The sequence below is a fragment of the Scardinius erythrophthalmus genome (assembly GCF_964197995.2).
Source record: "Scardinius erythrophthalmus genome assembly, chromosome: 12".
Classification (NCBI taxonomy): Eukaryota; Metazoa; Chordata; class Actinopteri; order Cypriniformes; family Leuciscidae; genus Scardinius; species Scardinius erythrophthalmus.
This window is the reverse complement of record NC_138232.1, coordinates 7,924,729-7,937,337: the sequence shown is the minus strand read 5'-3', so window position 1 is coordinate 7,937,337 and position 12,609 is coordinate 7,924,729. Positions and strand designations below refer to the sequence as shown.

Genomic DNA, 12,609 nt, shown 5'->3' with positions numbered 1-12,609 from the left:
CTGGAAATACTAATGCTGCAGTAAACGGGCCTGTTTTAATACACGCGCGCCTGCAAACAAACGCCGAAGCACGACGCTCGGTCATATGCTCGCACCAACTGGAAGCTCATGTGTGCCCCTGTGGCTCAGTGGCAGAATTTTACGCTTCTGCACTGGAGAACCGTGTTCAAATCCGGCTCTGGCGGCAGAAAATATTTTTTCTGCTGTCTTCTCCGAGCTCGCGGCCAGCTTTCTTACATACAGAAAGCGAACCTGCATCTCACAGGATGGTGCTTGAGTATTTATGAGCGTCTAAACATATGAGCCATCAAAGCATTTGCTCTATAACGCCGATGGTGTTACAAGTGTAGAAAATGTGCCCACTCCCATGTGCTCACTGCTACACACAAACACGGTCCCCATGGTAACGCGTTCAGAGCGCTCTCTCATAAAGCGGTCACACGCCGCTCGAGTAATAAGTGTAGTAAATGTGCCCACAACTCTGTGCTCACATCTACCTGTAACTTGCTCTGCCACTCGGTTACCCCGGGCAACAGCGGCTCAAGCCGAGGGTGTTATAAGTGTAGAAAATGTGCCCACTCCCATGTGCTCACTGCTTCACACAAACATGGTCCCCATGGTAACGCGCATAGAGCGCTCTCTCATAAAGCGGACACAAGCCGCTCGAGTACTAAGTGTAGTAAATGTGCCCACAACTTTGTGCTCACACCTACCCGCTGCTCGCTCTGCCATTCAGTTACCTCGGGTCGCACACCCTCTAAGCTCCCAAACTCTGGCCGTGTCATAAGTGTAAACTCTGCGCCCGCTCAGGTGCACGCGCACTCACTTTTAGACATTACAATCCCCACGCCGCTTTCGCGCCAGGGGTGTTTGTCAGCAAATCGCGCTCCATCCTCTGGGACCGAGCTACCGAACGCTGTACAGCCGGCCAATACTGTTTACCAGCCCCCGTGTTCGAGCACCAGCGGCGCGCACGCCGCTCCATCCTCTCTGATACAGGTTCCCCAATCCCGCGCAGCGCGGCGATCTGAACCCAGAGACCATTCGACCCCTAGCTATGCATGCGGAAGCATGGGAAGCTATTCAGGGCGCGTCAGAATGGGTGCTGAGTACTATAAAACACGGCTATTCGCTTCAATTCGCTCGTCGCCCTCCGCGCTTTCTAGCACAGACGGAGACGAAAGTGAGTTCAGAAGCTGCGCACCTGCTTCAAGCCGAAATAGCGAAGCTACTGCGCAAAAGGGCTATAGAACAGGTTCATCCTTCTCTAAGCGAGTCGAGCCTTTACAGCCGCTACTTCCTCGTACCCAAGAAGGACGGAGCGTTAAGACCTATTTTAGATCTGAGACATCTGAACAAAGCCCTCATGAGACGGCCGTTCAAAATGATCACAACCAGAAAAATCCTCGCGCAGATTTGCCCAGGAGACTGGTTTATCTCTCTCGATCTAAAAGACGCATATTTTCAGATCCAGATAACTCCCCGTCACAGGCCATTCTTGAGATTCGCCTTCAACGGTCGAGTATATCAGTACACAATCCTGCCCTTCGGCCTGTCTTTGGCACCCCGTACATTACGAAATGCATGGACACGGCTCTCGCTCCCCTGAGAAAACAGGGAATGCGAATACTGAATTATCTGGACGATTGGCTTATTCTAGCGCTGTCAGAGACGGAACTTGTGTCTCACGGAACAGCGCTTCTCAGCCATCTGGAGGATCTGGGTCTCTCGGTCACTGGACCAAGAGCTCGCTATCGCCCCGTCAGTCAATTTCCTTCTTGGAATAGAACTGGACTCGGTGGCTATGACGGCCAGACTGTCGGAGCAGCGCGCGCGCCGCATCCGCCTCCTCGCCGCATCCCTCCAAATAGGCAGCCGGGTTCCGCTGAGGACATTCCAGCGTATCCTGGGGCATATTGCCTCAGCTGCAGCAGCGCTCCAGCTGGGCTTACTGCGCATGCGCCCGCTTCAACGCTGGCTGAAAGCACGCGTGCCCCACCGAGCCTGGGCGGCCGGCGGCTTGCGAGTCAGAGTGAATCAGAGCTGCTTTTCAGCCCTGCAGCCCTGGCTGGCAGCCGAATGGTATCACACAGGAGTGACTATGGGAGTGATTTCACACCGGAAAGTTGTCTCGACAGACGCTTCCAACCTAGATTGGGGAGCGCTCTTCGAAGGCAGACCGGTCTATGGCCGCTGGTCAGACCAGGAGAATCTCCTACACATAAACTGTCTAGAGATGCTCGCGGTCGAGAAAGCTCTCAAACACTTCCTCCCATTCCTCCACGGTCACCATGTTCTAGTCCGCACGGACAATACATCGGTAGTGGCCTATGTGAATCGCCAGGGCGGTGTCAGATCAGACGCTCTGCACCCTGGCGGAACGCCTCCTCGTGTGGGCTCAGCACTCTCTGCGCTCGCTGAGAGAGCCGCGCATGTGCCTGGCCACCTGAACGAGGGCCCCGACAGACTGTCCAGGGACAGCGTTCCCCCTGGGGAGTGGTCTCAACACCCCCAAACAGTCCAGTCACTGTGGCGCCGTTTCGGCAAAGCGAAAGTCGACCTTTTTGCGTCAAAAGACAACGCTCATTGCCCAGAGTTCTTCTCGAAGAACGAGGACGCGCTGGCCCAGACCCGGCCCAGCGGCCCGCTGTATGCTTTTCCCCCGGTCTCTCTGCTGCCTCAGGTCATCAAGAGAATCAGGGAAGCGCGCCACACAGTGCTCCTCTTAGCCCCATACTGGGAGAACCAAGCTTGGTTCCCGGATCTAATACAGCTGGCAGACTCAGCCCCCTGGCCGATACCGGTGAAGAGAGACCTTTTCTCTCAAGCCCGCGGCTCGATATGGCATCCCCATCCAGAGCGCTGTCTCTGCATGCGTGGAGCCTCAACGATTACACGCTGATCTGCCAGACGGGGTCATGAACACGATCATACAATCTAGAGCCCCCTCTACGAGGCGGCTCTACATGTCGAAATGGTCAGTGTTTAACAGATGGTGCACTGCTAAGGGGCTCGATCCACAGACATGTGGGGTATCGCGAGTACTGTGTTTCCTTCAAGAGTTACTGGACGCGGGCAGGTCCCCCTCCACGCTCAAAGTCTATGTCACGGCCATTTCAGCGCTCTCTGTTCAGAGCTGGGCCGCGCATTAGGAAGGAACGAGTTCGTCATCCGCTTCCTTAGAGGAGCCAGGAGGATGAACCCCCCGCGACCCCCCTCGGTTCCTATGTGGGATCTTTCACTGGTCTTGGAGGCCCTGAAAGCGCATCCCTTCGAACCCTTGGAAACTGTGGATATGAAATACCTCACGCTCAAAACCGTTTTTCTGATAGCACTGTCTTCAGTCAAACGAGTGGTGGAACAGCTCTTTGTTTCGTTTGGCGGGCGCACCAAGGGTCTCGCCGCCTCGAAACACAGCCTGTCCAGATGGATAGTGGACGCTATTGCTGCTGCTTATGCGTCTAAAGACCTGCAGTGCCCATTGGGCATTCAAGCTCACTCCACCAGAGGCATGGCCTCGTCGTGGGCGTGGTCCAGCGGGATTCCCATTCATGACATTTGTGCAGCGGCAGGCTGGGCCTCCCCCTCCACATTTGTTAGGTTTTACAACCTGGATGTTCCCGCCTTGCAGGCGAAAGTGTTATCAGTCTAAGTCTCGCGTATGCCAGCCCACTATCTGTGCGCGGGCTACGTTGTGTGATTTAGCTCTACTGGTTGAGCTGCACTATGCAGGGAATTGTCAGTTCGGACCGGCCGTGCCGCTCCTAACCCCCTAGTGTGTGCTTATGTACGGCGCTAGCCCTCTTCGGGCCGCCCGGCTCCCTGCTATCACGTTCCCCGGGCTCTCCCTGGGACTCATTCAGTGGATGCTGGGCGCGCACGGCGTTGACAAGGGCGTTCCCGTAGCGTAAGCAACTACGCAATACGAGAGAACCTCTCGTAAGAGAACGTTTCGGTTACTCACGTAACCTCTGTTCTCTCTAGAAGAGGGAACGAGTATTGCGTAGCCCGCCGTGCTCGCACCACGAGCTCATTTCGCTTCATGCGACAGAAACCAGAGAAGCAGCCTCCGAGCCCTGTTTATATACGCTAAGCCACACCCCTTTTCGCGGGCTGTGACGCATTAAGCGCGCCAAGCGCGCTCATTGGTCGTGACGTCACGCCAAGGGCTCAGCGGTAGGCTGCTGCAGTTGCCGCAGGGCAGCCAATGGGCACGCTAGTAAGCTTGCCCTAGGTCTGCAGGCTGCCGCACTGCGTTGACAAGATTATAAAAATTAAGGATAATTTTTGGCTTCAGTATCTCGAGAAAGAAAGGCTTTCCCGTAGCGTAAGCAACTACGCAATACTCGTTCCCTCTTCTAGAGAGAACAGAGGTTACGTGAGTAACCGAAACGTTTTCGTTGGTAGTCCCTGTGCTAGATGTTGTTAGGGCAAACAAGTAATAAAAACTCGGTGAGTGTTTTAGCGCAATTTTCTCACCTCATGGGATCACAACACTAAGAGATAGTAAATCTTTTCCTGGATTTTTTTTGTGCGTTCCCGAGATTAGACCTTCCTTAACATAATGCCGAAAACCCGAAGTCTCTAGGTGGTCTGGTTGAGGAGTAGATAGAAGTGCAAGATTGGTGCGCACAGAACAGAAATCATGAGTTAACAAGCGCAATTTCCGGGGGAAAATTGCGCTAAAAACGAAAGAAAAGAAAAGAGAAGAGAGAAAAACAACAACAATAATAATACAACCAGATGTGGAACTTGCGGTTTGTTTTATGTTTTTATGAACAAGTACAACAAGCAATCGTTTTCAATATAATTGGAAGCCACAGGAAAAAAACACCTGTACACTCTTATTTAAATAGGTATTATGCCCAATGACCAGTCCCAATCCAGTTGCATAAAAACACGTTTCGGATGTGAACCATATCAGTGGTTGTTGAACGGCTCACCCACGAGTGATTAGCCAGCCTGAAAAACAGAACACAGCTAAATTGGGCCTAGATAACCAGAAGAAACCCATTTCACTTCAAACAGTGACATACCCACACATCCATAATAATATAAACGAATTCAAAGAATATTCCACACATCATTTGCTGCAGCTGTTCAAAAAAGACCCGTCAAATTTGCAGTGTCCCAGATGTTTAAGCAGCCTTTATTGGGCCGTTGGCTGCTCTTTTCTTCCTCATGGACTCAATGAATGGGTACATGCACTGGTCTGAACCCATAAAGCGGTATGTTGCCACATTGGATTCCCATGGAAACAGGCTGCAAAGACAAGATGTCATTCAAGTCAAATGCCGATGTGTAGGGCATCAAGATTTGCTCTTTTAACAGCAAGAATATATGTATGGTGCCATAAAGGAGGCAGAATTATTTAGTATGATGCAGATGTGAATAGAAATAAGACTTCAAGCATGTTGATGTTGGTCTGTAGGCTACTCACGCTCTGGCCAGGAAGGGCAGGTAGGTTATTCTGGGGATGCACACTAGCGGCTGGTCTATGAGAATGGCATTCATAGCCTGCTGTACGCAGTACAAGGGCTCCAGTGGAGGCAGGATGAGTTCAACCTCTTCCCTGTAGGGGGAGAGAGACGGCAACAGTCGAGTACTATGAAGGGCCATTTACTGTGATTTATACGTTCAGTGTAGACCTTAAGTGCAGTGTACTTGATATCTGAAGGATCATGTGACACTGAAGACTGGAGTAATACTGCTGAAAATTCAACTTTGCATCATAGGAATATATTACATTTTAAAATATATTCAAATAGAAAACTGTTATTTAAATTTTTTTTTTAAATACTTATTATAATTAATAATACTGGTTTTATTGTATTATTTTATCAAATAAATGCAGCCTTCTGAGCATAAGAGACTTTCAAAAACATTTTTTTTTTTTTTGAACAGTAGTGTATATACACTGACCTAATCCTGCAGCCATCAAACATGCCAGTGTCCACAACATAAGGGCACACAAGAGTGGTCTTCACTCCATCCACGTCCTCTTCCGTCAGCAGTTCATGGGCCAGAGACTCATGAAACCCCACCGCAGCAAACTTACTGGCACAGTAATCCTAAAATTCACACATACAGACATCACTAGTTTAATGACATGAAAATTAGGAATAAAATCAAACATTTTGAAGGTGGGTTCTGAATACTATGAAAACTACCCTTCTCACCTCTACACAGGCTGTGCTGAAGAGTCCAAGGACACTGGCTATAGTGATGATGTGGCCATGATTATTGGCCTTCATCTGAGGGAGGAACGCCTTGACAGTCTACATGCAGACAAACAAAATAAAGCAGTTTGATATAGATATACCCTTAAAGGCATAGGTCACCTTAAAGTGGATGCTATTTTAAAGGTTCCTAATTTTGTTTTGGAGGTCACCTACAATAGGTTTACATGCATCCAAGGCCAAAAAAACTTTTATTTTCTCATAATACACATTGCAACATCACCCCTTTTCTAACAGTGTCTGAAACAGTAGGATTCAGTCTAGGGCTGCACGATTTGGGGAAAATGTCATATTGCGATAATTGAGGTCAATATTGCGATTACGATTGTGATATGCGATATAATAAACAAATGGTTTTATGAGTCAACTTGCTTGGTTCTCAAGGAAAATAAATGCACACACAGATTAGTGATAATCAGCCTAAAGAAAAAAGTTCTTTAGTCAAGAGCAGTGAGTGTTTTTCTCTGTTCCCTTTGTCCTTTGATTATAACTTTAGCGACAGATTATTATTATTTTTTATTGCATTTTAACAAGAACAAAACATAATTTACATACAAGAGTACATATAACCATACATGTCAGGGGTAAATAAAAAAAATAAAAAAGAATAACTTTAGCGACAGATGTAATTAGTGGCTACTGTGTACTGTCCCTTTAAGACCAGCCGCTGTCAGAGACTCGGATCTCACACGCGCCTCATTTTTCACGTCTATCTGTGTGTGTGTGTGTGTGTGTGTGTGTGTGTGTGTGTGTGTCAGGAGGACATTCACAGGCCGCTCGTTCTTTTATGTCTTATCGCGCATGAATGGTTTAAAAGCATTTGCATTAATAAGTGCGTTAACAGCGCTAATTTGTTTATTTAATATAAAATCGCAGCATTTTGCGTCATATAATCGCGTAGGCTTGACATCGCGATTGCGATTGCGATACGATTAATCGTGCAGCACTAATTCAGTCCCTCTAAAACCCTCCTTTCCGAGAGCCTACTCTGTTCTGATTGGTCAAACGGCCCAGTCTGTTGTGATTGGTCTACCGCTTACAGCACATGTCGGAAACTAAACGTCCATTACCATATCTGAATTTCAGATATGCTCAGCTCAGCTCTTAATACACAGTGGTACGAACAGTAATGATGGTGTTGGTTATACCATATCGGTTTAACCAAAGTCCTTATCCTTTGGAAGTGCATGCAAAGTGAATTTGCTTTCATAGCGCAGAAAACTGCGTCTTCTCGACATGTCTACAACACAAACCTAACTCTTCCAGGCCTGAGCTTCAACTAAAGTGTTTGAGGGCGAGTCAAAGTAGACATTAGCCGCGTTTCCATTACAGATTTGCGCAAATGTTTTGCGCTATTATCTAAATATCGATAAAAAACTATTGCGAAATGACGGCGTTTCCATTAACCGATGTTATGCGACTAAAACGTCCTTTTTTCTCTCGCGATATAAGTCATTCCAAAAATCACGGCAACTGACGTTGGTTTATAACATATCACAGCCAACGCATTAGACATTATTATTATTAATGGAAGGAGTACGTGGCGTGTTATCCAAGCATCAGGGAAAGACCTTATAATGCGAACGACACATGGAGTTTCTGGGTGTTTCGCCCTCATTTCTGCTCCGAGGTTTTGATTGTGGCATTTCTTTGAGATTTAGAATCCAGTATTCCTATAGTCTAATTATTATTTTTTTTTAATGAATTTAATAAAGAACTCTGTCTCGTATTCTGTCCAAACGATCCATGTAGGCTATTTTGTGTCCATTCGTTTTTCCTTTTTTAACCCGTAGTTGAAAAACGAAAAATGAACGGTTGTTGTCTTTTTAAAACGCAAAGTTGAACACCAAAATTTTAATTTGAACTGGCTACACCAACTGCTGCGCAAAAAAAAAGTAAATATCGAAGAATTTTCAGATTTTTGTTTAGGACTTTTTGCCCCTTTATTAAACATTTAAAATAGTCACAAATTAATATGGAAAACATCTCGATTTTACTGGTTTTCTAAGGCCAAATTAGAACCTGGAATTGATGTTTTCCCGCAGTGCTGAATGAGAAGAGCCATTAATATTATTAATAAACTATTGTTTTGGCTAAAATCACATCTCCATCTCCGCTGTTAAGCAGATGCGCTTTAGAGAGAAATGCACCTTTCATACGAATTACAAAATCAGAAGGTATTAGCTTTCGATTCGAATTTGTTTGTTTTAAAGTGGACATTTCAAGCTTTATCCTATATTTTGTTTCAGTTCTCGCGCCCCAGTTTACGGAGATCATGAAAGTGCGTCTGATTGTTTTCTTTTACTTTACAAAAGCACAACGTTTTATTTTGTTATTGTGAGTTTACACAAATAAAAGTAGTTGAGAATAATGTATTATTATTTTCTGTATGGCCAGAAATGATAGAGTATTTTTTAAGTTGTTTCCACTGTTGATAGGAAAATGCAAGTGTTCACGCCCGCGCCTCTGTGCCATGCAGTGCGCGCTCCTCACGCTTTGTTCTTTTTTTGCATAAAAGCGTCTTCTAAATATAGCCTATTAAATGTTAAAATAAAATAATATAAAATAATTATTAGGCCTATTTGCGTAGCTATACATGGACCTCAAACACACCGCGTCTTCTAAGTCAGGTGACTGTAAATGCGCAAAAACTGTTTCCATTGCAGTTTTGCGAAATATTCCTTTTTCGAATTGCCTGAAAAACCACCTCATGAGAGCGTAAAAACTTTTTTGCGATAAACGGGAGTTTTTGCGAAATTGACGTGTTTCCATTGAGCGTATTTTTAATTCGCAATTTCAATTTGCGCAATTTGAAGGGTAATGGAAACGCGGCTATTGTTCACGAGCAGCCAATGAAGACCATAGGCTGGAATTATGAAAATTTGTTACAAACCTACGTAGGTTTGTGCAGGAAGTAATTACTGACGACTCGTCTCAGGCAGTTCAGAATCGGTTCTTTCTTTTGGGAAACAATAATCCTGCACTTTGAAACTTTGCAGACCTTTTACATACACAAACAGCTATATTATTATATTAAGCATAATAGGGGCACTGTCGTTCTAAATTTGTATGCTGTTCTTTTTTCTGTTGAACACAAACTGAGAATTCTATAAGAATCTTCATGCAGCTCAATGAAAACATCATAAAAGAAAAACACCATAACAGCACAATTAAAGTAGTCCACATTCGCTTTATTCTACGTCTTCTGAAGACATACGATAGCTTTGCCTTTGTGTGAGGAAGAGATTGAAATTTATGTTGGTATTCACTGATAATCCTCCCCACAGGCAAAGTTCTGAAATCTCATTTGGTTTGGTTAGAATTAAGATTTCTCAGACATTCAGTTATATCACAATCAAAAGCATATGAATGAGAATGAGATTTCAGAGCTTTGGCAGAGGGTATTTGGTTTGGGATTTTGAGAGCCATGATTATTATGAGTAGCTGCATGAAGGTTCTTCAAAAAAAATTAAATAAAAATTTTCCTACAGAAAAATAACAACATATGTGTTTGGAACAGGGAAGGATGATAAATAAAGACTGAAGTTTTCATTTAATGAATATATAAGCTATGATCTTACACAGACCAAACTCACCATTTTCAAGGCACTAACTAAAAATTTACACCAAGGATGTTTAGAAATGTACTATGGTTGTACCATGGTATTCTTTGTACTTGAATAAGGTGATCATTAGTTTAAATGGTAGTGCTAGAATGTAAGTTCTATCCTAACAAATGCTCAACGAACACTAACATTAACACAGGTGATAAAATGTAGATGCACTGTAAGCTGCCTTGGAGTAGTGTGTCTGGCAATTGAATACATCTAAATGCAAAGAACCATAGCATCACCACCACTGGTAGTTACGATCTCTTTTTGGCATCCAGTGCACACATCAGCTCAATGCTAACGTGTAGGCTGCTAAAAGATTGCTCAATGTAAGCATTAATCCACTTCGTACGTGGTCACGGTTATTTGCATTAAGAGGATCAGAGTGAGACTTTCGCTTGGTAAGAATATGTTTTATCAGAGAAGGGCTGTAAATAAGGCTAAAGGGATAAAATCAGGTAATTCCCACATTATGCATTCAAAGCAGCTTTATTTACTTCTAATCCATTTATTGTATTTGTCAAACTTTGGCATGTATGCGGAATGTAATTCAGTATTGTACAAGGTGTTCACATGGTATTGTACTATAATTCTCATCATTCTCAGCTTAGAAGATTCATTAATGTTGAGTCTTTGATTTTTTTTAATGCTAAATGCATCTTTATTTCTTCAAAGTCTATTGAGATTTTTTTGTCACTCGTTAAATTAACATTTAAGCAAATCCAAAGAGACTAACAGTGAATTCAAGGCAATGTATCCATTTTATAAGTTCATGCATTCTCTGGGAGTTGAAACCTTGACCTTAGTGTTACTAGAGCCGTGTTCTACTGTTACAGGAAAATTCTAGGTCTATATTATTATTATTGAAAATTAATCATTAGATTTATTATTTAAAAGTACATATACTTTTTTAAAATGAAGATAAACATATGTTGGTCACCCTCAGGTTGTGTTCCGGTAATTTTAAAGGGATTTATCCCACAAAAATAGTTATATCATTGGATTACATGCAACTTACTGACTGTATAAAGCATAAGCAATATAAAAGGCCATTTAAAAAGAGGAATTTAAAGGTCATTATTTTAAAACACACACACACACACACACCTTGGGACCAGGAAAATCATTGCAAAAACGGCTAAATAAATCGTTTGAGATAATTTGTTTGAACTTTGAGGGTACCATTTTTTAGATTTTACTTCAAACTTACAATCTTACCCAGAAGAGGGCGTGGCAGTTTACTTTCAGTGTCCTCTCCACCATGGTATCTGGGCAGTCCAGGAGTCTCTCACCGGCCACCACACCGGCATTGTTCACCAAGTAGGTCACATCCCTTCCCACATCCTTCCGTACCTGGTCGGCAGTGCGGTACACTTCTTCTCGGTTTGCCACATCCACCGTGTACGCGTGTGCCTGCCCCCCTCGCGCCCTCACCATCTTGGCTGTCTCCTCATTAGCGTCTCCGTTGATGTCCCACAGCACCACTTCTGCGCCGTGTTTCGAGAACTCCAGGGCGAACAGGCGGCCCAGTGCTCCTCCAGAGCCGGTAATTAGCACCAACTCGCCGTCTATGGGCTTCGTACGTGGTCTCAGCACGATGCGCAGACAAGAGCGCAGAATGAAGTACACTACGTCCAGCATCATCATCTGTAAATCCATTAGGAAGATCATGGTGCCCAGGTAGATGTGTGTGTGATTGTTTGAGGGAGTGAGTGAGACAGCCAAGCTTGTCATTGCCATGCCTTCCCCTCAGAGGCTGTTTAAATACTCGTCCTCAGGATTAGGGGAAAAACCTCAAGCCACTAATTAAACTGCTTTTGCTGTGAGAAAAGGCCTACTGCAAGACAGGACGGTGCCCTAAGGGAACACGGTGATGGAAAAAGATGCAATGCTCGCAAAAGTACTGTGTTCCTCTGATAATCTTCGCGGTCGCTAGCAAAATGCAATATCCTTCACCTCGAATGGCTGTGACTGATTATTTCGGTAATCGAGTAATCGGCTGATTATTTTGAAGATTATTCGAATGATCGGATACTTTTTTTGTGGTAATAAAAATAGACCAAAGCAAAGACTTAAGCCTTTAAAAAGATTTAAATTACATCTAGTAAAAATGAGGCAATTATATTTGGTTCAAATAAAGCATCAAAAGCAAGTAGGCCTAATCATATGGTTTCATAGAACAACACTGTTAAAATACATAATATACATATTATAAACAATCATCTTATGTAGCCTACATTAGGCCTATGTATTATAACAAATGCCTTCAGCACTCCACCTCCACACATGCAAATGATAGTTCGTAGAGCAATTACTGTGAATGGAGCCGCTCTGAGACGCACGTAAGTAACCTGCATGTAAATCGCATTAAACCCACAGGGCAAATGCCTTTTGTGAATTCAAAATAGCACTATGATATAGTATGGTTTTTAAATTGTTTTAATACATTGTGCAGAAAACGGTCTAAGTGGTTCATGGATTCTCATCCTTTGAATTCACCAGGGTATCTGTACTGTACAGAATTTGTGTACACAACCATTGTATAAAATTATATAAAATATAAATAATCTGATTCTGAACATGTTAACGCAGAAGAGTGGTGCTGTTCAGCTTCTATAAATCTATAGCAATTGTCTAATGTGCAAGTTTAGCAATGGCTAGCTTGAATGAACTATAAATCTCAGCATTGATAATATTGCAATATTACATCAAAACATACACTGTAAAAAAAAACTGTAAATTTACAGGAAACGGTCTGT

The 12,609-nt window shown here is 44.0% G+C and overlaps 1 protein-coding gene across 1 annotated transcript; it reads right to left on the bottom strand.

The window, feature by feature from the left end:
* Positions 1-5,138: 5,138 nt before the first annotated feature.
* Positions 5,139-11,521, bottom strand: rdh20 (retinol dehydrogenase 20; the record flags this gene model as incomplete). Its single annotated transcript, XM_081379799.1, is given in 6 exon segments — positions 5,139-5,262; positions 5,441-5,621; positions 5,624-5,722; positions 5,903-6,071; positions 6,180-6,278; positions 11,069-11,521. Coding segments are annotated over 6 exon segments (1,125 nt in total).
* Between the last annotated feature and the right edge of the window lie 1,088 nt (positions 11,522-12,609).